Source organism: Peromyscus leucopus, chromosome 5, assembly GCF_004664715.2.
Source record: "Peromyscus leucopus breed LL Stock chromosome 5, UCI_PerLeu_2.1, whole genome shotgun sequence".
NCBI classification, from domain to species: domain Eukaryota; kingdom Metazoa; phylum Chordata; class Mammalia; order Rodentia; family Cricetidae; genus Peromyscus; species Peromyscus leucopus.
In genome coordinates, this window is record NC_051067.1 from 27,265,875 (window position 1) to 27,281,976 (window position 16,102).

Genomic DNA, 16,102 nt, shown 5'->3' on the forward strand with positions numbered 1-16,102 from the left:
TTGATTATAGTCATATATATACTGCATGTATATATATACTATATATTATATATATATTACAATTAAAGAAAAGGAGACTGATTTTGAGAGGGAAAAATGGGGGAAGTGATGGAGGATGGATTCAAGAGAGGAAAAGGAAGAGAAAAATGATGTGATTATATTTTAATTTTTAAGAATTAAAAAGAAAAAATAAACCCTTAAAAATTAAAAAATAAGAGCTATCAACTTCAGAATATTTATTCATAAACATCTCTATAATGCAAAATAGGAACTTTGGAACCTACTGAGACTGCTGCTGGAATGTTTTTAATCCTCTCTAATAATTATGGGAAAACTTGGCTGAATTTATTATAGAAAGTTTTTATACATTACAGTTATACAAATACATATCTTCAAAAATCCAATCTTTTCTTCATTTTCAACCAGGAAGGCAATTTCTAACTTGCTATGCCAGAAAACATGATGAAGTGAACAGGGTCTCATTTTCAATATGAATCTAGCGGGGGTGGGGGCGGGGTCTGCTCGCTGTGACAAATACAAGTTAATATGAATGTGTGCCACTTTCTTTCTTGATTCTTCTGAGCTTTGTTTTCATTTGGGTTGGTTTTTTTTTATTAAAAAAAACAAAAACAGAAATGATGAAAGGAGGAAAAAGATACCTGTGTGACCATCCCCTAATTTTCTAAGTTTCTTTTATTAAAACAGCTGTAAAATTGTCCTAATAAATGTTCAAGTTACCTGAGTTACATCTGCAATGTAACTCAAAGATTGAGTGAACTAATGAAGGGCATTTTCCCAGATGACTTGCTAAATAGACTCAGATTAAGTACTGCTTTTTCTGTAAAGAGCTGAGTTCTGAGCTGATATTTAGTCAGCGTGTCCTACAAGAGCCACCCTGTCATTTAGAGCCAGTGTCCTTCCTATTTGGTGGCAGTATTTGGTGGGTAACTCATGTCTGTGTCAGAGAAGTTATTAATGATTTTGATAAATACACCAGCTTTGTGTTGGGCATCACAGTGCATCCCCAAGTCCACTCCCATATTTACCTTCTCCCTTCCTGTGTCTCCTGTGACTCAAGAGAGTATATTGAAATTAACTTGTCAGTGAGTGTAGTAGATCCCTTGCCTCCACAGTATAAATTGGAATAGGCTCCTTCGTTATTTCTCGTTTTTTCTTGGTGGATAACTGACATCTTTCATGGTATCCGCCGCTAATCTCCCTCTCAGTGTTATCATGCAGACTATCAGGGCTTGTTCAGGGGGCTCCTAACAGGAAAGCACTAAGGCAACTGTGCTTAAAAAAGAAGGGCAAGCTGACTGGCTTCTGCCCAGACCTATGGTCTTGGATTGACATGCCTCAGGGAGTATCCAAGTACTCCTTCCTGGTTTCAGCACTTCAGCAGCCCTAGCAGAGAACAGCTGCATTCTGAAGGAATCCAGTGTTCCCAGCTCTCAGCTTCATCAACTATTCCCCCAGCCCTTTTCTGAACAATTTCATTCTGCCATCTCTCATCATCATATTTCCTAACGGCCAGGGTATTCCTCAATCTCAACTTTCATTTCCACTTTGAAGTGTCTTGTTTGATAATTCTGAGTCCGCCAAATTGTTCTCACTTGTTGCTCCCAATTTCCACCCCCTCCACTCCATTCCATTGCATTCCATCTGCCACATTCCAGGTATGCTGTCATTTTTGTCACCTACATCATGTCTGTATTGGGAAATCAGCAGACCCAGGGGTCCTGGGCTAGCTCCATCTGCCACCCAAGCACAAATAATCTGCAAGGTATCCCAGTGCCAGCCTGCCTTCTAGCTGCTACCATTTTTACAAATGAAAGAATTCCAAACATCTGGCTTACAGTTGAAAGTGCTCTGAAGTCTTTCTCTCAGGGCTTTCTCTGCATCTAATTTGTGCTCTCCTACAGCCTTAAAAAGCTACACAAACAAAATTATAAGCTCCTTTCATCTGTTTTAAGAACTCTTTCTGTGAAACTTTTCTGGACAGATTGTAAATGTGCTGACCCTGATGAAGTATGTAAACAGCCAAAGATGTTAGGAGGGAAGTTAGGCCATTAGCCAAGGCTATGGGGTGTTTAAATGGTTAGCTGTAGATGGATTTTTCTGTCCTGTCAGCCTGCTTCCCAATAACCACAAAGAGGCTTAATATTAATTATAAATGCTCACCCAATAGCTCAGACTTGTTACTAGCTAACTCTTACATTTTAAATTAACCCATTCATATTAATCTACATTCTGCCATGTGGCATTACCTCTCTTTCATCTTGTACCTCCTATTTCCTCTCCATATCTGGCTGGAGACTCCTCTGACTCCACCCTCCTTCTTCCCAGTATCCTTAGTCTGGTTCTCTCACCTAAACTTATCCTGCCCAGCTATTGGCCAGTCAATTTCCTTATTAAACCAATTATAGCAACATATATTCACACAGTATAAAGGAATATTACACAATTAGCCAAGGCTATGGGGTATTTAAATGGTTAGACAAGGCTACAGAGTGTTTAAATGTAGGGTTCAAGGAAATGCTGAAGGCAGACCCCAGACTCAAATAGTATGCAAGAACAAAGAACATTTATTATACCACATGCCTGTGGGGTCATTCAACTGTGCAAAATGGTGACGACTCCAAGAGGAGCCGTTAGGCTCTTTTTAAGCACAGCTAAGGGGAGTTTCGGGGTCAACCACATAATTGGTTAATCAAACAGCAGTTACATTAGTATATTTCTAATTGGCTGAGGTTTAGTCTTATCGTTTTTTTGACCCATCTGCACAAGCGTGGACATAACTCAGAAGAGGGCTTCTAGGTTTGTCCTTGAGATACTGTGAGGCTGACTTAGACCCTTTGTGTTTGTTCTCCCTGGACCCTGAATGTGAAGGCCTTCTAGACAAATGGCCCTTTGCTGGAAAAGACACCTGCTTGCTTGCCCTTCTCCGAGAAAAATTCAGTTGAGAAAGTGGGAGAGTTCAACCCCTCCATAAACAGTTAGTCACGGTAAAAGCTTGTTTGTTTAAAGTAACTACTTTGTTTTATTTGGACCCAAATACATATGTCCAGGAAGTCCATCTTGGTCTCAGATACATCCTCTGCCCAACTGTCCTTCAGTCCATGGGCTCCTCACCTCTGGATAGGATCATCCTGGTGATAGGCTCAAGGCAGACACTGAACTATGCTTTAACTTCAGATTTTTTTTTTCAAGTAGCCATCTTGAGCTGGTGAGATGGCTTTGTGGGTTGGAAATTTGGCAAAGATCATCTGAAGCATTTGCTTAGATTCTCAAATGAGCACTCAGACTGTCTGCTGGGGCTGTTGTCCAGTCTGATGCTCAAAGTCCTCTCCAAGCTCATCCAAACAATGATGATGAGCACATATCATCTGTGGTGCTCAGAAGCATTGCTTCTAAACATGAACATACCGCAGACGTTAACTGTGCCTACTTCAGGTTGAAGAATATGTGGTCAGCTTAGGTTATAGTTCTCGGCTTTCCCTTCTTGTAAATCATGCTAGGATGAATATTCCTAGGTCCTGATTTTTGCATTTATGCAATTGGTTTTTTTTTTTTTGTGTGTATAAATTCTAAGCAAATGGGTTTACTGGATCAAATGATAAACTAAATTAATGCTGATTGGTGGTCACTTATAAGAACATGAATGAGGGGTTACTTAAAGAAGGATAGATAACTGGAAAGTAGGCACATCACCAAAAAGCCCATCTCAACACGGGTAATGACGCAGGAAAAGCTGAGACACTGAGCTCCTTGTCCAGCTGCAGACAGCTCCACCAAACAGGGTCTCCTCTCCTCAGCCACTGACTGTTGCTTTCCTGATCCTTCCAAGGGACCTTACAAATCTCTTTAAATTTCACTAATTTTTCAAGCCTTGCAGATTTCATTAACTTTCTGACTTGTCTTATTTAGGGTTCCTACAACTGTGATGGAACACCATGACCAAAGCAACTTGGGGAGGAAAGGATTGATTTGGCTTATGTATCACAGTCTGTTGAGGGAAAGCCAGGCAGGAACTCAAATGGCAAAAACCTAGAGGCAGGAGCTGATGCAGAGGCCATGGAGGGATGCTGCTTACTGGCTTGCTCCTCATAGCAGCACACTTATGAGTATCCTGCTCAATCCAGGAAGTAGCTGCAACAAAGCCCTTGCCTTTGGAAAGGCCTCTCTGGATCCTGATTCCTAATCCTGCTGAGTTAACAGAATCCTTGAAAGGAGTCCAAAAGTCACTGCCTGTCACTATTTCTGTAGTATAGGAAGTGACCTCCAGCAGAGCTTGTCACCTCCATCATTTTGGCTTCCCTGAGAAGTTTCATCTCCATTAAACAACTCTAATGAAAGTTATTTTAATTACTGATTATTCCTTCTTTAGAAAGAGACAATGTGGAAACTATACAACTTGGGGGTTTATAACTCTTTCAATGTTATAGACTCTGAAGCTGTAGCAAGAACTCAGGTTTCAAATGAAAGATTTATGAAAGCATGAAACCATGAATCTTTATTGTTATTACTATTATTGTTGTTGCTACCATAGGTTCACTGTATGAAACAATGTAGTGTGGCATTCCTATGTGGGCATATAAAGTATCTTGGTCATATCCCTGCTACTGCTGCGTGTTCTCCTCTTTCCCTCTCTCTTTTCTCATACTATGGTCCCCTTTTATTTTTGTTCTTTCCCTCCTACATTCTCAATTTAAAAACAAAAAACAAAAAAAAAACTAGGCAATGTTTATCTCTCTGAGTCTGGCTTATTTCACTCAATATGATAATCTCCAGTTCCATACATTCCCTGCAAAGAACATGATTTTCTTTCTTTGTAGCTAAATAAAACTACACTATAGGGCAGGGGTGTAACTCAGCAGTAGAGTGATTGCCTAACACGTTCATGACCCCAGCTTTGACCCCCAGCACTGCAAGCAATGAGGAAATAAAATGAGAAACTATTGTGTATATACACCTTGCAGATAGCCTCACAATTCCGCCAACCAATAAAGTGACTCTCCATCTAAGGTTTTGCTTTCTGTGAGTTTAGTTACCCCCAATCAACCACGATCTAAAAATTAAATGGAATACTCCAGAAATAAGCAATTTAGAAATAAAAATATTTCTTCTTTTTACTTTGTAAAGTATGTGTCTATATGTATATCTGCATATGGATTTGGGCACATAAGTACAGTACCTTCAGAGTCCCTAAGACTACATTGGATTCCCTGGAGCTCAAATTATAGGTGGTTGTGAGCCATCGAATGTGTCTTCTGCAAGGGCAACAAGTCTTCTTAATGGCTGACCCATCTCTCCAGTCCCTACGATTCATAATTTTTAAATTCCTTGTCATTCTGAATAACATGATGAAATCCCATACCACCTTGCCCCATCCTAGCCAGGATATAAATGACCACGTTCATGCAAATTTTGTTGGCAGTGCATTTTTATATTTGTCCTATTGAAATATTTCATCCTAGGTATGGCTACATAGGAAAAACTACAGTCTATGTCAGATTTGGTCTTATCTGCAGTTTTAGGCATCACTTAGAACACATGCCTCATGAATAAGAGGGTCCTCTGTACCCAGCACTTCCTTGTGGTAGACCTGGTTCCAGTGTGGAGAATGTATGAAAGAACAAAATAGATTCATGTGCATAACTGCATTATTCACAATAATATTCACAGGAAATGGAGCCAGACTTGATGCCCATCAATATATGAATGGATAAAAACAGTGTAGACATATACAAAATGGAATTTTATTCAGCCATTAAGAAAAATGCAATCATGACATTTATAAGAAAAAATGGATAAAACTAGAAATTATTATATTAAGCAAAGTAACTCCAACTCCAAAAGATAAATGCCATATTTTCTCTCATATTAAGATCCTAGAGTTTAAGAAATAATCCTATATTTTAGTTCATGTATATGTGGTGGGTATAGGTCATGACATGAGAAAGGAGGATGTGGAAGGGTATGGTATGGGTATGGAGGAGGGGGTAATAGCATGCATACCACATAGAAGCAGAGTGGAGCTCTTAGGGGAGGAGGAAAACAGAGAGAGTGGGTGGGGCTTGAGCATCGAGGGGCGGGGCGTGGGGGAGGATCAACCAGATAATGCCATAGAACAGCCCATTGCTTCATGTGCTAATTAAAAAAGAGGGAATTCACACCTTCTAAAATCCCTGACAAAATCAAGATGAGAACAGAAGACTTAGGGAGATATCTGGACAGAGAAGGCTGAAGATAAGAAACGGCATGTTGGGAACCTGTATGTGTGTCCTAGACTGGGGAGTTAACAATTGGAGTAAATACATTCGGGATGAACAAGTGCTTCAGATCCTAAGTGTAGCACAGAGACTCTAGTTGGTAATAATGCAGTGTATGCCATGCAATTGCTCTGAGAATGTGTTTCAAATGTTAGTGTTTACAACAGGAATGTACAATAAAAAAAAAATCACACTTGGATCCGGTAAGATGACTCAGCAGTCAAGAGAAGGTGCTGTGGTGCAGAGGACCCGAGTTCAGTTCCAGCACCCATGCCTGGTAGCTCACAACTACCTGTAATCCACCTCTAGGGCGTCCAGCACCCCTTTCTGAGTGTTTCAGGCATCGCACTCACATGTACAGACCCATTCATACATATGTACATACACATACATATACATGTAAATTTTTACAGGGCTGGAGACACGCGTCAGGAGTTAAGAACACTGGCTGCTCTTCCAATAGACCTGGGTTGGATTCCCAACAGCCACATGTTTACTAAAAATAGTGTCTGTAACTCTAGCTATAGGGAATATGAAGCCCACCTGTGACCTCCACAGGCATCAGGCATACATGCAGACAAAACATACACACATAAAAATAAAATACATTTTTAAAAGTTTAAAATATATTTGAAATCACATTGAATCCCACAAACGTATATTCAATGTGTAGTATTTATTATCATTATTTGATGATTTAAAATTTTTTAAAAAGAGATGTTAGTAGAAGTTTGTCAGGCTAAAGGGAAAAGATATCATTTGGAAATTTTGATCCTCAGAATTGTGTAGAAATTGCATCCAAAAAAAAAAAATGCAAAGTATTTGAAAACAGAGACAAGTTTTTTCCCTTCCCACTAAGCACCTCTATCATCCATTTAAATATTTAAAACAAAAAATTTAAATACCTGTAAACATAGCCTCTTTCACGGGGGATTTAGGGTAGAGCAGATCAGGATGTATGCTGGATAGAGAACTCTCTCAGGCTTCCCCATATACCCAGAGTACAGAAAACTGACCACCCTATGAACAGAGTCCCTATGACAATGTAGGGGACTTCCTCTCCCACTGCTCAGGGCCAGCTGGCTGCTAAGCCACTGCCCTGCCACTCACTGCCAAAGACAGTATTGGAGTATTGGGAGTATTCCTTCCAACCAGTCGCCCTCACCCTGTGAGGCGACTTTCTGTTCCCATACACAGCATCTTAGCAGTAAGAGAAACTGGAAGCCAGACCTCATGGGTAAGCAATTAGGTGATAGACTGAGAGGCAACTCTCCCCACCTCCTGGCCATTTGAAAAGAAATATTATCTTCAAAGAAATGTCTTTGCCTGAGATCTGAAATGCAGAGAGTATTTTTCTTGTCCCAGGCTAACCTTGCCAAGGAGATTTGCATTTAAATAAGGATAATTTGGATCCTAGTCATCTCATGGGGACAGGGAGAGCCATGGAGGAAGCAGGGTACTGCCCACTCTGCTGTTTTCCTTGGTCCCTCTGCCTCTCTTCTGGAATTAGACAAGCAAGGTACCACACACACACACACAGTGACCTTCCTGAGACAGATGCTCTTCTCTGGTGGGATCCTACCTCCTGCTCCTGCTCAGAGACCACACACTGTGGTCCTTATCACATCCTCACTGCCCTGCAGACCTGATAGCGCTTCCCACACTTGTCCCACAGACTGCTCCTGGCCTGTCTCTTGACCCTTGTTATTTGAGATCCTTACTCCTACTTCCTCCCCAACGGTAGAAGAGCCAATGGGTAGGAAGTAGGAGTATATTAGTCCCCTAATGCTAAATACTTAAAGCAGTCTTCCTGGTGTTGGGCTGTGTTATATAATAGCCCCAGACTTGTCCTTTTTCTTCTCCCCTTCACAGCTTAGATCTCTCTTCTGGAATACAGTATTGCCCTCTGTTCCTTCTTAACCAATGGGATTTTTGCCTCATTCTCCTACCCATGAACACTCCAGCTATCTCTTCATCAAATCCAGAGTGTCACATGTATGAACAAAAGTACCCCTGGGAGGTTAACTCTTGGATTTCCCATAGGCAAGCAAGTGCCTGGAGTCCAGATTGAGCTAATCACCCACGATCCCCACCACTGCCGATATAAACTTTGCTCTTTTGCTTCTTCACTCTGTCAGAACATGAGTCTTCCTTGGGGTTTGGGATGTAGCTCAGTTTGTAGAATACTTACCTAGCATGCATGAAGCCCCAGATTCAGTCCCCATGAGTGATGACACTGGCTTATAGTCCCATCATTCCAGAGGTGAAGCAATCCTCCACTATATAGAGAGTTCACCAATGCACTGGGGTTGCCCCTTCAGATGGGTTTTCTACCTCCCATGGTGATGACTCTTTGCGGTAGATACTTTGTGGAAACATTGTAGATTACTATAGCGTTTTTTGCGTGGGTAGGAACTTGGCCAAATCTGAAGACTGGCCCGTCTTCTACAAATACCAGTTTGCAAATTTTACTCTACTTCTCAAATTATTTCAATAGCTGCTCATAAGAATAAAGCACAGATATTAATTTGATTCAAAATGTCTCACAGTTTTCCCATCCAACAGTTCAGTACTTAAGAGCATTGACTTCAAAGCTCTACCATTGATGGCCTGTGTGATCTAAGGCTAGGCTCACTTCAGCTTCCTCTCCTTCAGATAGGGGGTGGGGATAGGGGGAGGTAGTTATGATAGAATTCACAGGGTTTAGAGACAGACTGTCAGGTGTGTAAAGATACATAAAGATTTTTAGGATTTAGGGATTATGTTAGAGGTGATTGTTAGTTGCCCCCCAACTCTGATGGGTTTATAGTACCCCAGACATACTGTGGCCAGTACTTTCTGCCCTCTGGCTTTTCTCAAGGCTCTGAGATCAGCTGTCTGTCACTCAGTGATCCTATGGCACCCCCAGTGAATTTCTATCTTAGAACATGTCACTTTCATTAATTATGTTTAAAAACCTGAGTTCCTTTGTTTGAGCACTTATATAAGCTAAGCCTTGTTCTAAATACATCCATATATTCTCTTAATTAAACCTTGCCATATATATAATATATATATATATATATATATAACATGTTTTAATAAGTGGCAAGTGATATATATGTTGTTATTCCTTGTAGATTGTAAGGTTCTTTAGGAGAGGTTCTACAATTCATATCCTAATCATCTTTGACTCTTCAAGCCTCAGAAAGGAACTCTGTGAATTGTGGGTATTCGATTAGGTTAGGATCTCTTCATTGACCCAATCAGAAATGGCTAGAATTGAGAGAGAGCTAGGAGCATGTACACACTACTGACACTGAGGGACATTTCAGGAGGATGGATGATGGCTGGGTCTGAAACCATCAGTGCTATAAACAGAAGCTGCAATAGCCACCATTAAATCCTTAGTACTATATGAACATTTTCTATTGTGCTCACAGGTTAATGTGTTCTCGTTTGATTCTCTGCTGTCATATAATCTCAGGTCTTTCCAAGGACATAATAATACAATTCATGATGACATTTCATTCTGTGTTCTTGTTTCAGGGGTCATATGCAAGGTTCTGAGGGAGTTTTAAAAGGCCTTACCTCATGGGGTGCCTGCTTTTGGTGAAGGGTAAAGAGACACTTACCCCTGTGGCCTTTTCTTCTCATTGAACAGCAAATGCAAATTGCCACAGATTTAGAGAATTATAATCAGCAGCTAATGTTATCGTTACTAAGACGATGGTCTAAGGCCATAAACACAAATAAGTGTTGCTAAATTGCTACAGAATATACTTTGTATAAATTGAAGCCATGTAAAAGAAAGCCAGAGATAAATATTTTCCCTTCAGCTGACATTTCTTCCCTGCCTTTGAACATCGTAAGCTCTGTCTCAGAGGATGGTTTGATCAAAACTATAACATTTTATCTGGATGACCTTGAAGCCGATTTTAGCAGAGGAAAGCAAGAAACAGACAGTCATCTCAGGGACCCAAAGGATGCTCCACAAACTCCAATCAGGAGACCCAGGCAGTCTCCAAAGCCCTAGACTTAGCCTGATCTATCCCAGTGATCGTAGCATAGAATGGAGGTCACTCTTTGATTGTTTGGAGATCGGAGTGTTACAGGAAGTGGAACTTCTGGATTGTCTTCTTAGGAACTACCACTGTTGGAATGAGGCTTGGATGACAAGACCTGATCTTCCTGTTGGATTCGGAGGCTGGCAAGCTGTGGACAGCACACCCCAGGAAAACAGTGATGGTAAGCCTGCCTCTTCCCTATTTACTTCACTGCTCGTTTTGATGTGTGGGTAGCACACTCATTAGGAACCAACACTGGAAATGTGCTTGCTGGGCATGCATACAGGATTAACTGCCTGTCAGTCAAGTTTCACTTCATTTCAATAGTCAGCTTTACCCTGATTGTTTTACAACTTTTGGAAAAGAATATAACTTATATAATTCATCTAGTCTTGCTTTGATAAGCAGTTTTGAAGACAAGGGCAAAAAAAATCTGGATAAGCATTTTTACTAGGCTATAAAACATACTTCAGTCCTCCCTGATCTACAATGATGAGGAGGTAAAAGACTAGAGAGAAAATAAAGACATTGAAAGATAATTATAAATCACCTATTAAACTGTTGTTCTTCCAAAGCCTCATGTCTTATGTTCTGCGGTCTCCTTCAAAACTTGAGTAGGTAGATATTTGTCTTCTAACTTTCCAACCCTGCTAATCAGGAGCAGCTGTGACAACCCCAGATATTTATAGAATCACACTTTTTAAAATATGATGATAAACACCGAAGAACTGCAAGTCCCAGGTGCATCCACCTCTTTCTTCTGATGTTGGTCTGAGACAGTAATGTTGTAAGTCTTCATAGATATGAAAGCATTTAGTCCATAGTCACAATGATGCCATGCTGGGATGCTGGATTTTATGGAGAAAGCATCATGCTATCTGCTGTTGTGGACTTTATAGTACAAGGAGACTCAAAGAACTACAGCAGCTGATCTCTTAGAAAATGTGAATAGATAGCTGAAATTTAATGGATCTTAGAAACATGAACATGAGCGTGCCAAATGTTAAATAAGGAGCAATGGGCATGGTTGGTGTCCAGACTTGGCAACTAAACCTGACAAATGGCATAAACAAAAAAACAGTCAAAGTGAGATCAATACAACTACCAAGGATGTATCAGGGACAATCTCACTTGGGTTCCTGTTGCTGTGATAAACATCATGACCAAAAGCAACTTGGGGTAGAAAAGATGTATTTCAGCTCAAAGACACAGTCCATCATGAAGGGAAGTCAGGGTAGGTGCTCAAGGTGGCTTGCTCAGTCTGCTTTCTTATATAACCCATAACCGCCTGGCCAGGGATGGTACCATGTACAGTGAACTCAGTGCTCTGACATCAATCACTGATCAAGGAAATGCCCCCACAGACTTGCCTACAGGTCAGCCTGATGGAGAATTTTCTCAATTGAGCTTTTCTTCCCCCCAAATGACTCTAGCTTGTGCCTGTGCCAAGTTGACAAAAACTACCCAGAATAATTTGAAAAGGGATAAACAGATTAGTGTGTGTGTTTGTAGTCAGCAGAACAGAATTAGGAATAGTGTTGACCCAATATTCTTTTCCTGGCCTTTAGATTTGGGATTGAATTAGCGTTTCTAGAAGAACTCTTTTAATCATACGTATTAGTCACCTGTCTTCTGTAGCCCATGAGAACATTTAGGCAAAGTCACTGGTGAGGCTGAGGACACTGGTGTCTGTAGAGCCCTGGCAGTGCTGTGTGCTGTCCTGTAGGTGGGCAGAACTGGAAACAACAAATTCACACTGCCTTCCTCTTGGTTGTGCACTACAGGCATGTACCGCTGTGGCCCCGCCTCTGTTCAAGCCGTTAAGCACGGCCACGTCTGCTTCCAGTTTGATGCCCCATTTGTTTTTGCAGAGGTAAGTGGAAAGCTGGAGGAAAGTGTCATTTTCCACCACAGCCTCTTAACACATCAAAGAGTTAGACACCAGGCTGTTATTTCTCGATTTCCCAGGTACATGGTGTATGCTTCCTGTCAACCAGACATCCTTCCATCCTCAGGTTCTTAATGCTAAATGCAATTCCTACTTAACGCTTTCTTGCCTTGAAGTCTTGGGATTGTTTTCTACTAAAAGCAAGAGATTTACCAAAACTGAGTTCAGTTCTGGGTACTTGGGAACTGGCATCAGTAGTTCTGAAGACACTGAGTGATGAACTGGATCATTCAACTAAAACTTGACAAAAGCAATAGCCACAGCAGCAGTAGCAGCAGCTAAAAAGAGAAAGAAGGGTATAAAGAGCTACTCAAGAAGAGAAATTTGGGCCACTTAATAGGTTGATAAGATGTTAAGTAAAGGGTCTAAGATTCCAGAACAACAGGCAGGAGCTAGAAGGACAGGAAACAGCTAATTAAATCAATGGAAACAACATCAGGTAAAAGAGAAGACTGGAAGTCTCTTGGGGAGTAAAGGTATTGAAAGGCTGAGATGTGGGATTCCCTTGAGATATATTTACAGCAATCAGCACTGGGATGGGTCCCATCCTGTATCCATCTCTTTCTGTACAATCACTCTGCGGCTGTTTGATGCTCACAGCAGCCCTTTTAAAATGAGTATTGCAAGTCTCCCCACTCAACAGAAAAGAAAATCAAGGCAAAGAAAAGCAGGGTGCCTAATATCATCCCAGTAATTTAGCTAGTAAAAAGGAATGCTGAATTTTGAAACCAGGTGGGCACCTGAGTTTAGGCCAGCAGCCACTCTGGAAATTTAATATTAACTCACATCAAGGAAGGCTATGGGGAGCTCAGAGGCCCAGGTCCTTGAGATGTATAGCCTCAGAGGGAACTATGTTAGTAAACCCATCCACAGGGTGGTAGTTAAATGTGACAATACAAAGAACGCATGAAAGTAACTGTTGTATGAGCAATAAGATTGCTTTTGTGCATAGAGATGCATTCATTGAGAAAATGGAGCTAGGAATTGAAGGACAGAAAAGACCTCAGTACTCTAAGGCAGGAAGTGACCTGGCAACCTGGATTCCCTGTGTAAATACAGATGGCCCCTGACCCGGGATAACTCCACTTACAATCTTTAAAGTTTGTAATGGTACAAAGAAATACGAATTCAACAGAAACCACACTTTGGATTTTGAATTTGGATCTCTTCCTTGGATCTAACATATAGATCCTCTAAGATGATACTGGGTGGCAGCAAGCTGCAGTTCCCAGTCACCAGATAACCATAGGGAAAATAGCAGACACCCTACAGTGTGCCCTGACACTCAGCTAAGATGTTCTGTAGGGGAGGTATATGGAATGCATTTTCATCTTATCACATCTTCAATTTACAATGAGTCTAGTCAAACTATAATCTCACCCAAAGCCAAAGAGCATCTTATGGCCACAGTCCTAAGAGCAGAGTGCTGCAGGATGACAGGGAAAGGAGCAATGGTTAATGCCTGTTCAGACAAAGGAGTCTAGAGGGAGGTCAGAAGGGCCCAGTGAGCTGGCTCAGTGGGTAAAGTCACTTGCTGCCAAGCCTGACGGCTTGAGTTCAGTCTCTGGGACCCACAGAGCAAGAACCAACTCCCACAAGTTGTCCTTTGACCTCTACATGCACAACATGGTGCACACATTAAAAAAATAAATTTGAAAGAAAAGAAGTTGAGGGGGGGGGAAATTTTAGGCAGAGGGATGACGTGATCACCCAAGTGCTATGTGTGGACAGCTAACAGCTCTGCAGAGTCACCAGCACACTAATGATGTATCAGGGTGTCAAACAAAGGTAAAGGCTAAAGGCCTATGTGAGGATCTTCACATCTTGAGAAATTTAATCCTTTATTCTATAGGCTAGGGAGCACTATCAATGCTAAAGGCATCAGCCAGGGCACTGACAGCCTGTGGAACATGGGTTGGCTGGAACTGTCACTGAAGATAGAGGACCTACCTGAGAAATTGGATTGTCTCTCCGTGGGGGAGATGGGCAGGGCTTGATGTTACTCTAAGCGAAACAGGAACACACCTGACAAAAATATCTTCAAGGAAGAGCAATTTGGGGGGGGGAGGTTGTGGTTGGAGGGGGGACAGTGCATTATGATGTGGAAGGTATGGCAGCGGAAGCAGAAACGTGAAGCAACTGGCTGCCTTACCTCAGAAAGTGTACAGGAAGCAGGGTTGGCCTGCCCTGAGCAACTCACTTCCTCCAGCTGGACCCAGCTCCTGGAAGTTCCACAGCTTCCCCAGACCATGCCGCCAGCTGGGAACCTAGTGTTCAAACACATGATCCCGTGAGGCACACTCTCATTCAAAGCATAACAAACCCGAGCTAGACAAGTAGCAGTCACCAGGAAAGGAGGGAGAGTGTTGAAAAGTACGTGGGAAGTAAGTGTCAGCATTCAGACGGCAGAAATCACAGATGTGAAACACACAGAAAGAATACACTGTACCTGCCAGTGCGGTTTCTAGACGCCTCGGGAGACCAGCCTCACTGTGCTAGGAGTTTTACCCGTTTGATTTCACTTTGGCATTTGAAAATTCGTACAAACCTCCCCTGCTGTCATCTCACAGTTTATGACACTCTGAGAATCTCTTAATGGGAGATCACTCTGAAACCCATGAAGCTTTATTTTTATATTTTTATTGTGCCTTATTGCTACAGAGAAGGAGAGAGGCCGGCCTCCTCGCAGTAGTGAAGGGCCTAATAGCTGTTAATGCAAGCGCTTTTTGCTGTTATTAAATATAGATCAGGGTGTTGGGAATGTCATCAGGATCTGCAGATAATTGCCCTCTCTAGCTGCAGCCGAGGCTTCTTTGTCGGAGGGCGCAGGCTGTTGCTTTAGCTTGGGCTGAATTCCAGGTCCAAGCTATCTGGCAGAGATATATGAGCTGCCTAAAAGCATATGAGATTTCTTCTCTCGGGGGTGCTCGCCGGGACCCCATCGGGGTAGTGGATGACTTTAGTATGAGTCTCCGTGACTCAGGTCGAAGCTGAAGCTCCATGCCTTCCTCCACCTGTGTGTCACACTTCCTCTTCCTGCCCGAGGGATGTCAGCTGGTGGTCTGCCTATTGTTGCCTCAGCACACTGACATCCTGGCCATTCCTTACCAGCTTCCAGGCCATCCAGCTCATTGATTGCCAGCTTTTCTAGGACTTTCCTTGGCCTCTGGGTGAAAACGGAGCCTAAAAGAGGAAAGAGACATGGAAAATGTCCTCCCTTTTCTTCTCCCCTACTTTACACAGAAAGGTACAGAAGGGAGGACATTGAGCATCCACACCTGGGATTCTCTGCCCCTCGCTCCACATGCTTGCTTCACATCATTGAGTTCCGTCAGGTCCAAAGACTCAGGTGCCACCTCTCTCCCCAGAACAGCATGGCTCAGGGCTTCTGAAGAGGTAAATGGAGAGTAGAATGGCGTTCAGCCTGAAGCCATCTGAGTTCCAATGTTCACCTACCTCAGTGGTTCTCAGTAAAGAATTGCTTCTTGGGAAAGATCATTCTCGTCTACCTCCACTTCCTCCAGTGGACCTTGCCTCAGCCCAAATGGACATACACACACTAATGCACATATATGTACATACACCTGGGAGTCACATACACACACACCCTTCATATACCACATGCTACATACATACATGCACACACACACACACACATGCATTCATGGACAAGTGTGGTTTACACACATACTATACATATACATGCACACCACTGAGTCTCAAATATACATATACAACACATACACAAACCATACAACACACATTCATGGACACACACACACACACACACACACACACACACACACACACCATCTGATATAGAAGCTCCATGAAGA

At 42.1% G+C, this 16,102-nt stretch overlaps 1 protein-coding gene across 1 annotated transcript in view; it reads left to right on the plus strand.

Moving 5' to 3' along the window:
- The window catches only part of F13a1 (coagulation factor XIII A chain), a 162,185-nt gene that overhangs the window by 102,538 nt on the left and 43,545 nt on the right, over nt 1-16,102 (plus strand). Inside the window, exons 9-10 of the mRNA XM_037205794.1 lie at nt 10,396-10,499; nt 12,103-12,191. Coding sequence (XP_037061689.1) covers nt 10,396-10,499; nt 12,103-12,191 — 193 coding nt within the window. The remainder of the gene's footprint in view (nt 1-10,395; nt 10,500-12,102; nt 12,192-16,102) is intronic.